The following is a 14,765-nucleotide window of genomic DNA, read 5'->3' as shown; positions in this document are numbered from 1 at the left end:
GGCCTAGACCCTTCTTCAGAAATGGTTTCTGAAGAAGGGTCTAGGCCCGAAACGTCAGCTTTCCTGCTCCTCTGATGCTGCTTGGCCTGCTGTGTTCATCCAGCTCTACACCTTGTTGTATAAGATTCTCCAGCATCTGCAGTTCCTACTATCTCTCTCACTAATATCCTGTACAACCTCAACATGACATCCCAACTCCTATATTCAATGGTCTGAGCAATGAAGGCAAGTGTGCTAAGTGCCTTCTTAACTACCTTGTCTTAGTTAGGTGTGAATATAGGGAGCTAGGAATCAGTGGGGTGTGAGTTTTATGGCGTGTGTTAACTGAAATAAAGTTCTAACCAATAGTGTGGACTCAGACCTCTGTTCGGAAACATTTGTTGTCCAATGCATAATACCTTAGAGCAGAGAGAACAATGCAACAGAACAGAAAGCATAATCCAAGCTTCTCTGATGTAACACTGGATACAATGGTGCATATGAACAGGAGAGGGGCTCTTTGATCACAAGGAACCAGAAACATTAAGTACGCGGAGACCATTGATAGCCATCGCTACCTAAGTAGTCTGGCACCATCAATCTGATTGCAGCATAAGAACTATTTGATGACCTCAGTTGAGTTTAATGTCAAATGCTTTTCTTCACAAACCATTTCTTTCCAATCAAACACTCTCATGCCTCGCCGTTCCCTTCTCCCCACTTCACTCATTTGCCATCATTCTCTATCAAGTATCACACACGTTCATAGCCTCATCTCACCCTCTCACACTTACCACTGCTGCCAAGCTCACATTCACATCTCCCAGCCTGCACACACTGCCGACTATTTAAATATGACATGCCTATCATTCAAACACACTGTACGCACCGGATGACACACCATCCTCAAGTCAAGGGGCACCAAATACACAAATAGCAATATTTAATCAGCAGGAGACAGGCATGTCTGGATGTTCTTAACCCCGAGAGATGCTGCCCGTCATTGGCAAAGACACAAATCAGCTTGTGGCCAGTAGCAAGTTTGAAACCATAGAAGGCTCCTGTTTGCTCCTGGCTGATCGAGCCTCTCATATCCCTCTTCTACTTAATCATACGATCTCTTCTGATTTACAGACACTGATGGTTTAAGCTTGCATTTTCCCTCCTCCTTTCCCAACAACTTTACCCTTATATCTTTATCCTTCCCGATGCCATGACAAATGGCATCGCAAAAGTATTGATGCGGAAACATGTCATCCAAAAGGAATATGACACTGATACTGAAACATCATCACTCACTCTCACAGTCACCGCCACAGCTCAGAAACTGGCACAGTGTAAATTTAAGAGGGCAATTAAATTAAATTTAGAGGGGAAAGATTTAGAAGGGACCTGAGAGGCAACTTTTTCATGCAGAGGGTGCTGTATAGATGGAATGATCTGCCAGACGAAGAAGTGGAGGTTAGTACAGTTACAATATTTAAAAGACATTTGGACAGGTACATGGATAGGAAGGGTTTGGAGGGATATGGGCCAAATGCAGGCAAATGAAACTATTTCAGTTTCGGAAACCTGGTTGGCATGGACAAGTTGGGCTGAAGGGCCTGTCTCCACGATGTATGACTCTATGGCTCTAGTGTAGACATGGGATCTGTACGTAGCCTGCAGCCAGGGAACAGGAAAAGGAAAATGTAAGTGCTGGTTCCTTGGTGGTCAAAATTTCACTCAAGTCTTGTTGCAAAAGGCTGAGATGCAGGTTTCGATGAGGTGGTCACTCAGACTTTGGTTGGTGGGTGTAGCACATTGAAATGCTTGGTCTAATGGTAGACCTACCAGGAAGCGCATTGTCACTGTCAAGGAATTCAGCACCAACCTGACACAGGCCTTTGTACAGAAATCCATGCCCATTCTTTCCAGCTTAGATGTCGAAGTGAAAGCAGCTTTGGATTCAACTGTTCGGCTTCTACTTGATGGTTGACATTTCAGTTCCTTTTCCAGCACAAGCTGGAGTCACACAGTGCAAGTTCAGAATGAAGAAATGAAATAATCTGTTACCATTGCAGGACTGGCTTGCTGTGGACGATGAACTGGGAGGTGTTATGAATGTAACCATGGTCCAGCCTGGTAGGAGCCCAGAACAAATGATTTCAGGACAATGTTTACCTTTATAAACACTGACAGTGGCAATGATAGCTACTGGCTTAGATTGAGATCTGAAGAAGATTCCAGAAAGACCTGGGTGGATAAGCCTTCCTATTGATGGATCAGGTGTCCCTCATCCCTGAGAATAGTTAACCTTCTGCTGTGTAGATTGTGTTCAATCTTCCTCTCATACTATAGCCCAAGTGGAAATTAGGACTAAAGCATGCAGGGCTGGGAGCAGGTAATCAACCAGAGTGTTTGCAGTCACAATCACTGACTTTCCACCTGCAGTACCACTCCATGTCAACATCACCAACTGTGAACAACTCTGCAAACCACCCAACATTTCTACAAGCTTACCTGACCAGTAGAAAGAGGGTGAACAGCAACAGACCTGCAAGCTGGTTTTGAGGTAACAAGGTGTAGAGCTGGATGAACACAGCAGGCCAAGCAGCATCAGAGAAGCAGGAAGGCTGACGTTTCGGGCCTAGACCCTTCAAACAGCTCTGGTGGACATTAAAATGGTATTCAGCCACACATATTTACAAGAGAACATTATCTGGAGCAGCAATATCAGTGTTGGTGTCACATTGGAGTTACATACTGACCAGCATTCACAATGTCAACTCTGCTTTCTTCTGGTGTGTGCTCCCAATATCCAGGGCAATACCTCAGTTGAGGTAATTTTCAGCATCACCATGCTGCAAGTGCACATGCACACAATGTGGCATTCAGTTTAGAGCCAAACTGGGGCCAGCAGTGCCAAAACTGCAAAGATAAATTTTGCAGGCAGAACATCATATGATATTCTGTCCCCTTTATGGACACAATGTCCTGTAGTGCACTCCTGGGATGGAGGGGTACTTAAAGGATTGAATATATTTGATCTGGTTTTTAATTCTCTTTAGCTTAACGTTGCGTGGTGACTTAATTGCCATCTTCAAGAAGTTAAATGAATTCAAGGGAATAGACATAGAGAAATTATTTCTTCTTGTGGGAGAGTACAGAGCAGAAGGGGAGATTCTTAACTGAGGACAGACTGCTCAGGAGAATCAAGAAGCATTGCTTTGTACAAACTGAGTGAAAACCTCAAATTCTCTCTCTCAGAAGGCTGTGGATGTTGGGGTCTCAAGTAAAATGTTTTGAGATTGAGATCAGTAAGTTTCGGTTGGGTGAGGCTACATAAAAGTGATGGCATCAAGTTTATAGGATGGCGTTAAAATGCAGATCAGTCATGATTTAATGGAATGGCAGAATAGGTTAAGGGGAAGAATAATTATCTCCTGTTCTTACCAAAATATAAAATTTACTCTTTGATGTTTTGCTATGAAATTGGGTTAACAGCAGAAACATGAACCTGAACCTGAAATCTGGAAGCACACTATAGTTTCTCAGTGTGTAGTCCTACACAGATGACACTGACAGTCACCCCCACAACTCCTCCTTCTTTATAATTGACCAAAGTGAATTTCAAATGAAAGGAAATACAGTAATGCTGACATTTCTGTACAGACATTCAGAAGCTACAAAGGACAGGGGGCATTGCAGTCAGTCAGAACATACAACACAATTAATCACAAAGCCAGCAACTGGAACAGCTGTGCAAGTAATTTACCTTCTATTGTTACTGTCTCCAACTCTCTGTCTACCTTCTTTTTTATCACGCTTTCAGCCTCCAAATTGTCAAACTACATGACATTTATGAGTCAGTTTAAGATTTTGATACCCTGAGAAAGCCTGAGTGAATTACAGAGAATCACATCAAATTTACAGCACAGAAACAAGACATTTGACCTCTCTAGTGTTTATATTCCACCTGATCCTCGCTCCCTTCTTCATCTAATCCTATCATTTTCCTTCTGTTCCTTTCTCATTCATAGACTTACCTAGCTTCTCCTTAGAGGTATCTCTGCTATATGCCTCACCTACTCCAAATGATAGATTTCATTCAATGTGTAAAGATAAACCTTTTGAATTTTTCATAGGATTTATGAGTGATTGTCTTATAAAGATCCTAATGCTGGAGTGACAACTGACCTAAGGCAGCAGTGTCTCTGAATCCAATCTTATTCCTGAATAGAGGGGTGAGATTAACATCCCACCCCCAACTTTGGTGGGAAGTTTCAAATTTGCACTTGATATTTGCAATTCTCTTAGAGATTTCCATCAGAAGTCCCAGCATCCCCTATGGTTAACCGGGTACAATTACTGTCCAATATCTAGTCTTGATGACAAGAAGAGCCAAAATAGTAAAACTCTTCAGTAATGAAAACAGAAAGTGTTGGAGGAACTCAAGAGGTCTGGCAGCATCTGTGGAGAGAGAAACTGAGTTAATGTTTTGAGTCTGATATGACCTCTTCAGAGCTAAGTTACATTAGATACTGTAATCCCACACTCGCCTCCACATTTATTTCCCCTCCCTTCCAAAAAGGGAACTGATAAACATCTTTATTCAGACACTTGTAACTGGGAATGATGTCCAAGTATTTCTCACCTCCCTTTTTATCCAATAGAATCTGACCAAGTTTAATGCAGGAAACTAACACTTGTCGGTCTAGTGTTTGAACAGGTATTTTGTGGATGCTGTTTCTCAATTCTGCAGTCACTCATTTGCCTTTCCCATTTCAATGGCACAGATGACTGTGTCTATCTCTGTAGACTGGTATATTAGCACTAATGGAATCCATTATTTTGTGATGCATTGTGAAGGAGTAATTACCATTTTCCACTTTAATGGTATAAGAACATCAAAATCAAATGGAATCCATCTGTGCAATTGCCAGTGACAAGATGGGCATCCCCAAATCATTCCTTCCAATTTACCTTGTCTTCCCTCTTATTCATAGGGATGCAGTGATTAAAAATAGCAAAATTGTTGAGTAAAATTGTAACATGAGTCACTGATAAGAATCTGTTTCTCTTCTTCAGGGAATGAAAGTTTAGCAGAAAATTATGTACAAGACAGCAAGATGGGTTTCATCATCAATGCCATTTATGCCATGGCCCACGGACTGCATGACATGCACAAAACACTCTGTCCAGGTCACTCCGGGCTCTGTGAAGCAATGAAACCTGTTGATGGCAAAAAACTCCTACAGTTTCTAATAAAGACTTCATTCATTGGAGTTTCCGGTGAGGAAGTGTGGTTTGATGAGAATGGAGATTCTCCAGCAAGGTAACATCAGCGCAAAAGGAAACTCCCCATGTGTTATTTGAGATTGATAATTTGGGATGAATACTTGGGGGGAGCATATTATTTGGCGATGTTTATTAGTTACATATTATTTGGGAGAGTTATTTGGAGGGTGTTGTTTTGGGGTGTTTATTTAACATAGGATCAAGAGTAGGCCATTTGCACCTTCGTGCCTGTTTCAACTTTGATGTGATCTGTAACCTTACTGTATGTACCTGCCTTCATTTCTTATCCCTTAATGTCTTAGATCAACAAAAATCTATCAATCTCAGATTTAAAATTAACAAGGATCAATGGCAGTTTGTGGAAAAGATTCCACCACCTTTTGAGAGTGGAAATGTATCCCACCTTCACTCTTGAAATAAAATACTCGACAGGCCAATATTAACTCTGCTTCTTGGCATCAACAATCCCTGACCTGTGGAATATTTCCAACATTTTTTGTTTTCATTTCAGATTGCCAGGATCTGTGAGGTTTATTTACTTCTGTATTTGTGTTAACTCCTGAAATACCTTGTTTTAATTCTTTTTGCCTATGTCCCATTGCCCTAGATTCTCCAACAAACGTAAATTGTTCATCTCAATCTACCCAACAGTTCCCCTTAATATCTTGCAAAATTTATCATCCTGTAATCATCTAAATTCCAGGGAAAACTGACAGTGCATTATTCTGTTTATGGATGTCATAAACTGAGATACTTGCTCATTTTCTCCTGGGCATAATCTTAAACTTATGGGTGTGAGAGAATGTTTATCGCTAGAGCAGAGAAGGCTCAGGGGAACCTGGTTGAGGTGTATAAGATTATGAGGGGCATGGACAGGGTGGATAGGAAGCAGCTGCCCCTTTATTTGAAGGGTCAGTTACAAGTGGGCATGATTAAGGTGAAAGGCAGGAGGTTTAGAAGTGATTTGATGATTTTGTTTTCAGCCAGAGGGTAATCGGAATCTGGAATGCACTGCCTAGGGAATGCACAGAAAACTTTACAACCCTTAAAAAGTACTTAGATAAGCACTTGAAATGTCATAACATTCAAGGCTATCGGCTAAGGGCTGAAAAGTGGGATGAATGTAGATTTAGGGATGTTTAATCAGTACAGATTTGATGGGCCAAAAGGCCTCCCCTGTACTATGACAGGCTGTATTTTGCTAATGTTCCTTCAAAGACACTAGAATTTATTCTAATTGTCATTCATCTGTAAACTTTCAATAACAACATTTCCACAATAAATTAGGTCAGTTAACACATACAGAAGGGATAGCTTTGATACCATTAATTAAAGATGAAATGACTGAATATCTAGACAGAGAGAAATGGGTTCTAAGCAGCCAGCACATATTTTGGAGAAATAGGTCATGCATAAGAAACCTGATGGCATTGTTTGAGGAGGTGAAAGATATGATAGAGATGGGACAGGGCATAGATTGTAATCTATATAAACTTTGACAATTCTGTCACAAGGAACAAGACAGGAGAAGATTAAAGGATTTTGAATTAAGGGAAGTATAGCAAGTTGGATTAAAAACTGGTTTTCAAGGGAAAACAGAGCCTAGGAGTTTTGGGCAGTTGTTTAGACTGTTTGGAAGTAGGTAGTAGTGGTTCCATAGGGTTCAGTTCTGCAGCCAGTCTAGTTCACTTGGCATATCAATGATCAACTCAATATGGAAGACTGAAGTCCTTAAAATGACCACTGCCCAAGGGTCCCTGTCAACTCGAATATGGATTCTCAGCAATATTGCAATGACAAGATCTTCATGTTTTCATTGTTGACTGACAGTTTGAAGAAATTGAAAATGACAAGCAACAGGAAATTTTACACAGAATTTCACAGAATGTACAGCACAGACACAAGCCTTTTGTTCCAGCTGCTTCATGCTAATGCTTATGCATGACATTATCCCTTTTCACCAACCATGCCATCATATCCTTCTATTTTTTTGGTCCTGGTGTTTATCAATCTTTCCCTTAAATTCATCTATGTTGTTTGTTTCGAATGCTCTGTGTGGTAGCAGTTCTGCATTCTACACTCTGAGTAAAGAGGTTTCCTCCCTGTTAGATTGTTAGTCATCACTCTTTCCTCATAGTACTCCTCACTTGTCATTGGAAATTCCACAAATTCATAACCGTGCATGTGACCTTCTGCTCTTTCTTGGGGATATCTGTTTAGTAAATCAGAGCCAGAGTTTGAAGCAAGCATAGACGATGTGGGTTTATCATCTCATAGTAGAATCTGTAAATGCTATACTTCAAATCAATGTTTTGGGAACCAGTCATTATTGATCTTCAAGCACGATTATTACTATAGGTTATAAAATCTCTAATTTTTAAATCATTTTGAAGGCTCAAAAGAAGCAAAAGTTTCATGTACTGCATTTTACATTTTTGGCTGTGTCACTTTCATTGACTTTTGTTGAGGGTTTCTCATCATGAGGCCTAGGGATCTCTCTTACTAAACTCATCTCAAGAATTACCTACCACCCAACTCGAACCCATTCTTACCATTCCTGGAACAACTCACCGCTCCCGGGATATCCCAGAATTTACGGGCATCCCTAGCACTAGCACCAATTTAAAAGTTCACTGTGCACTCAGACAAGCACTGTCAGTCCAGAGCTGCCCCGCGCATTCGTGACCTTCAGCCCGCACCTGACAGACAAGAAGAAATTGGTGCCCCACATTCAAGCAGAGACTTGGAAGTGCTGCTAGCTGAGGTGCTGCACAAATAGAATGTCTTCTACCCCCACAACCAGCAGATGAAACCATGACTCCAGGCATGCCAGCCTGGTCCAGTGCTGCGTCAGCCATCTGGATGAATGCACAGCATCATAGGAGGAAAACAAACAACCTTCTCCACTCCGCCAACGCAACAGCCATCATCTTATTTCCAATACCTCACACACACTCTATCTCTGTTACTTTACCCAACTGTCGCCAAGGCCTATGCTCTACTGCCCTCATTACTGCTGCAAACTCTTCTCTCACTCACTCTCACCCACCTGAAGCCCCAACACCATTTGCCATCTACACTGCCTATTCGCTCATCCAGGTCACCTCCCCACCTTTACCAGCACTAAAAGCTGAAACCACCCTCTTTCATCTCCCTTAATGGCTGTTTCTTCCTCAATTTAGAAGGAAGGCAGACTACAGTACAAGCCCCTGTACTGGTGCAAGAGGCTGCCCTTGACTGACTGAGCTGGGACACCTCCCCTGACTGAAGACTGTCCCCCTTGACTGGAGTGAGGCCTCCTGACAGCCAGGACATGCTTCCTGGCTTTATTTTATGTTAAGTGGCAAAGCAACGTGGCATTACAGTGATCCTGACATCTCCAACAGAGGGACGAAGCACAAAAGGTATGGCAGGGCAAGGCAAAGCTGGGATGCTGAGATGCTGGATTCACCAAGTACCTGCATCGACTTCCACAGTGAGAACTCCCGGTATCCTGTTCGCTCACAGTGGGTGGTAGGATTGGAAGCTGCATATTGGTGACTAAATAAAGTCATTAACAAGCAATAATCACCTTTAATAGGTAACATCCTGCTGCCAAGTGACACTCTTGCTTCAATGCCCAGAACTGTTAAAAGTTGCAGCAAAATGTTTCTGACGTTGAGACATCCCGGGCGATTCTGTCACATTTCACTATTCCATTCACCGAAGCTTTCAGGTGGGGCCTTCCAAATTCACTTCACCTTTTAATGCTCTTCATAAGTGGTGTGGCAGGATTCTCACTCGGCAGTGGCAAGATGTCAACTGACAGGGATTACTATTTAATAAATAGCTTGTTTATGCCGCAACTTGCCTTAATATTCAGCCTCCCAGCTTACCAAACTCACCAACAAGCTCAATGTTGGGAAAACTCGGCAAGGAAACCAGAGTGAGCACCTGGCACGTTCAGCTCACCCCTTGCTCTGAACAACCTTCACATTGGGCATTGGGCATTAATATCTCATGGTATGATCCAGGCATCAGCCACACATAACTTTATTGTGGATATCGGCATCTGGGATATGCCATCCCTCACAACTGTCGCAGCACCTCTCTGATGCACTGGCAGGCTGCTCAGGAAGCACAGACCAGCAGTGCATGGTGCATCAGCAATGAGCATTGAAAGGCTGCAGCAAGGACCCCTCATGGACATGGACATTTTGTGCACACGGATACTTGTTGGACATGGAGACTTATTGGACATGGAGACTTGTTGGACGTGGAGGCTTAGTGCACATATAGACTTAGTGCACGTGGAGACTTAGTGCACGTGGAGACTTTGCACACATGGGCAGGCACCCAGCTCACAGAATGGAGCATGCTGAATCTCAGGGCTGCTCATTCACTCTCTTAGCACTCACTCACTTTTTGTGTGTCGTGAACTATCCATGCCAATCCTGACGACGCCATGCCTGCTAGAGTGTTGGCACTTCAGCCAACTGCTGTTCTGAGTACTGTTTAGTGCAGATACACGGATAGGCTACTTGTCATGTTTGTCAGTGTGGAACTGTTCTGTGGGTGGAGTGGGGATGGGGTCATCTTGGTGAATGGCACACTGAGACATCAAGCTAACACCTACAGCACATGCCAGCTGCTTGCGCAGTGACACACTGCACCAAATGGCAATGTTGGAAACTGGTGGGGGTTAGTCCTCAACACAGCCAGGATGGTACCTCTGTCAATCAGGGGGCTTTGGTACTGTCAGTCACACAACAGTCCGCACACAGTTCAAGGACTTTGACACATTCAGTCATCCTGTTGGGAAGCTCATCGTCAGTGGATCTGTCCCAATGCATGCTGGGGAGCGCTTAGCGGTCAGTCCTGAAAGGCCAGCCTGAGCAGTCCAGTCTGGAACCGTGTATTGTCAGGAAGGGAGCTGCAGGGACAGCATTGTGAAGGGAAGCCATTGTCCAGGCAACTTCCAAGTTGTTTGAGTCACATAACTTCCAGCCCTCACCTATCATGTAAAGGTCTTTATTGTGCTGAATGCAGAGTGAAGTTTAGTGTTTGATGTGGGTTCAGGTTGGGCGGATGGTGTTGTGGTACTGGCAGTCCCTTTGCAATGACATATCTGATGCAGACATGTCCCCGGTATCTGCAGTCAGCATCTCTCACTGTGTGGTGAAATGTACGTATCCGGATGTATCTACAGGGTATGCCACCACTGACTGTTGTGAGATCGAAGGAAATGTTTCACTCTTTTTGTGCCCAATTTATGTCTCTCCCACTGAGCGAGATGGGCTCTGTCGCTGATGGGGATATTGCTCTTTGTGGCAGACTATCAAAGAACATGATGGTGGATACAGGAGAAGTAGGACAGACAGCAAGCTCAGGAGCAGCCACAAGCCCCCATGTAGGACTATGAGTACCCAGCTCAGGGAGCATGGGATGTGCAGGTAGACCTCAGAGGTTTTCGGGACCAACTCTACTTCTTAGACATAAGTGAGGCCCTGTGCGAATCCATTTGTCCTAGGGCACGGTGATGGAATTGTGCTGGATGATGGAGCAGGACATGGAGGTTCCAGGACGGGGAGGCCATCCTCTCCCAGTGACTGTGGAAGTCACTGCAACACTCACCCACAGCGTGACTGGCTCCTTCCAAGGAGGGATGGGTGACCTGCATGTGATCTCTCAGCCAGGCACCCACAAATGCAGCCCTCTACTCGCGTCAAAGTCTGTTGATTGCTTTTTTTCTTCTCGTCATTCTTTCATAGAAAATAGGTGTCACTACCAAGGCCAACATACAATGCTCATCCCTAATTGCCCTTGATTTGAGTGGCTTACTTGACCATCTCAGAGGGTAGTTAAGAGGGCAATTAGCCACGATACTGGGGGTCCAGAGTTACATGTTGTCCAGGCCGGGAATAGACTGCTGATTTCCTCCCATCGAGGACATGAGTGAAGCCAATGGGTTGTTATGATGATTGACAATGGTTTAATTGTCACCATTACCGTGCCTGGCATTTGTTTTAAATCCCAGATTTATTAAAAACAAATTGAAATTCCATCAGCTGCCATGGTGGGGTTTGAGGCCCTCACCCCAGAATGTTTGTCTGATCTGTTGGATTACTAGTCTAGTGACTTTACCATTGTGCCACCATCTCTCTTGTAAATTAATTAATAGAAATTGATTGTTAACAATAGACAACTGCTCAAGTGATAGGGTGATTGAATCTGAATGAGATGGACCTTGGTCTTTCTACATCTATGTTCCCATAGTTATCAGGTACACAGACTATGCCATAGAGTTTATGCTTCTTTTAATTCCTTAGAATGATATATAAACTAGACTCTATGTAACCTACAGCAATATATGCATTGAGACCTACTATGACTGGTTACCAAGACATTGATTTGAAGAATAAAAAACAAGGATTCAACAAAGTGCTCACAAAAATCATCGTCAGCCACAAGCTCTGGCTATGATTTATAAACAGATGTTCCCAAAGAAACAGTAGAAGAACGTGTACAAGGATATAAATTTGGTAATATTGTACGCCAGAACGTTCCAGCACAAATAAATGATTCTAATCGATATGTACTAGACAGATACATTAGGCTGTATATTGAAAGTGTAGGACATTGTCTGCCCAGATCCTTTATTGGAACTCAACATAATATCAATGCAAATTGAGAGGAACGGAGGTTCAGATGGAGTTGTGCCAACATGGCTAAAATTGAGAAGACCAGAAATATTTGGAGGTCAGAATCCATTTCCTTTACAAGCAGTCTGCTCGGGTTATCTTTTGGAGTGAGGGAAGAATAAAAACCCGTCAGGTAACTATCATAAATGAATCACCTCGATTTTCTACACCACAGAGGATTCCGTCACCACCTCCTTAGTTGCATTTTATCTTCCCTGCCAGAGCTTAGAATTTTGTCTCTCAATGGAAGCATAAACTGAGTCACCAAATGCTGAACTTTGTTTGCTGGATAAATAATTTTCTTGTGCCTTCCTGACCCCACACCATTTCCGTGTGGTCTTTTGGTAGATCAACAAGGCCTTGGGTGCAAAATCCACACTCAATCCTTCCAAGGGCAGCATCCTCATTGTGGGGACCACCAGAAAATCGTATTTCCTTCACACACTGTTGACATGTGCTGGTGTGGATTTTGTGCCACCTTAGAGATTTTGTCACCACTGTGAAAGCCTGCTGAGGAATCAGGAACATTCTGGAAGTGCAAAATGTTTTGATAGCTTAAAATATGACAGTATTAAAAATATATCTGCATTACAGGTTTTGTACTGTAATGCAGATATATTTTTAATACTGTCATTCATTGTAGGGATCTGTCCATCAAAGGTGAGTTGACCCTCACATTAACCAGCCCTGTAGACTCATTGTGATGCAGTACTTCTTCAATTGTCAAAAGCGTCAAAATGCATTAAAAAATGTAAAAGGTTTTACATTAGAAAGACGGAGGTTGAGGGGGGACCTGATTGAGGTCTACAAAATCATGAGAGGTATAGACAGGGTGGATAGCAAGAAGCTTTTTCCCAGAGTGGAGGACTCAGTTACTAGGGGTCACGATTTCAAGGTGAGAGGGGAAAAATTTAAGGGAGATATTCATGGAAAGTTCTTTACACAGAGGGTGGTGGGTGCCTGGAACGCGTTGCCAGTGGAGGTGGTAGAGGCCGGCACGATAGCGTCATTTAAGATGTATCTAGACAGATATATGAATGGGCAGGAAGCAGAGGGATACAGATCCTTGGAAAATAGGCGACAGGTTTAGATAGAGGATCTGGATCGGCGCAGGCTTGGAGAGCCGAAGGGCCTGTTCCTGTGCTGTAATTTTCTTTGTTCTTTGTTCTTTGTTCTGACAACCACAGCTCCCATGTTTTATACTGTGATTGAAATCAATTGACAGTTCTGGTTGTTAAAAACAAAACTGTACTTGAAAGTTGAAAACTTTTTTGCACCTACTCCATTCTATAGACACTCTGTTTTGAAATGGAAATGAGACACCTTTCTGTTCTGTCAATTTCAGACAATGTGGCATGACACTTTTGTTACGAAAACTGTAATCATTGTGAATGCTTGGATGAGTTTCAAAAGTTAACAGTGGCTTCCAGTCAGTGTTGATCCAGTCAGAACTGTCCAAACTTTTAAGAAGTTGTAATAACAGAATGTGTCTATGATGTGGTTAATCATGTGTTTACAACATAATAGGTATGGAAAGGAATACACTTTCTGTTCATCCTAAAGCAGATTTATTTCTGGTTAAGATGGTGGAATGCTTGAATTTAAGGTTTTATTAGATTGTTAGAGTTTAATCTTTTTCCAATTTTTTAAAATGATTTCCACTGCTATTACTTAACCCTCAGGGACTATACATAGTGTGAGCTTGTGAGTGGCTATGGAAGATATATGGCAGGCATGACAGTGATATGGGCCATCTGACAGGGTATGGAGATGGTATTTCCCTGCCTGAGGGGAAATGGCATGGAAGTGGTGGTTGGTGAGTGTTATGGGTAATCTGAGATCACATCACATGACAGGTGAAGTCAGTGGGAAATGAGAAGGGTATGGAGTTGACATGGACTATCTGAGGGAGTATGGGGTAGGTCAGAGATGAGACGGTGAGGAGTAAGGTTTAGAAGGTTTGATTTTTAGGAACTGGGCTGATATGCTGGAAAACTAACATAGGCTTTAAAACCTTCTCATGTCTGTACCCACATTGCTATATTTAATGAACTTTAAACCCAAGCCTTATGTGAAAGGGCACAAACTCAGGGCAGTGTCACACACGGGTCAGGTGCTTATGATGAAAGGTACAAAAGCACATGGGTCAGGCTTTCCTGAGAGCATGCACCTAAATCCAGATCCAAGCCCTTTTGAGGTCATTGAGTTTCGTTAGGACGCATTAACACTGCTGACTGAAGGAGAAAGCTGCTGATCACTTGGCACAGTAGCCCTTAACCTACCAAGATACAAGCCACTTTGAGTCGTAGGAAATTGACCATGAGGTGAATCAGCAGTCACAGAGGAAGGAGATGGAATCCAACCCAGGGCTGCAAGTTTTGTTTCACCATACAACAATGGATTATGACTGCAGAAAAACTTGTGCACGCAAAATTTTGTGCCTCAGTTAATTGAAGACTTGTTCAGCCTGACTGACATCATCCTCAATTGCAACGGGACAGCAACTGTATCATCTCTGGCTGAAACCTTCTTTCACCAAGGTTTTGTGTCCATTCTTTGGAACATCTCCCTCTCAAAAACTATAAATGTAAGCAGTTTCACTCAGAAATAACATTAAATGATATGGGACGATGACACCTGGTTAATATTTATTCAAAGTTATGACATATCCTCTTTACACTGGCAATCATGTCCCAGTTACTTCCTGAAACTTCCATAAATCAGTCTTTCATTTCCATGTAGCAAAAGTATTTCTAATCATGTACTGTATAGCTGGGTACTCAGGAGATTACAAAGCGCTTTACAAAGTGCCAATGAATGTACAGA

General features: G+C 42.7%; 1 protein-coding gene across 1 annotated transcript in view; it reads left to right on the top strand.

The window, feature by feature from the left end:
• Positions 1-7,204, top strand: part of LOC109910796 (metabotropic glutamate receptor 1-like) — a 194,327-nt gene extending 187,123 nt beyond the window's left edge. Inside the window, exons 4-5 of the mRNA XM_048600928.1 lie at positions 5,050-5,296; positions 7,090-7,204. Of these exons, the coding sequence (XP_048456885.1) occupies positions 5,050-5,296; positions 7,090-7,204 (362 nt within the window). The remainder of the gene's footprint in view (positions 1-5,049; positions 5,297-7,089) is intronic.
• Positions 7,205-14,765: the final 7,561 nt, after the last annotated feature.

This window comes from Rhincodon typus, chromosome 9, assembly GCF_021869965.1.
Source record: "Rhincodon typus isolate 14 chromosome 9, sRhiTyp1.1, whole genome shotgun sequence".
NCBI classification, from domain to species: Eukaryota; Metazoa; Chordata; class Chondrichthyes; order Orectolobiformes; family Rhincodontidae; genus Rhincodon; species Rhincodon typus.
This window is presented reverse-complemented; position numbering and strand designations above follow the sequence as displayed.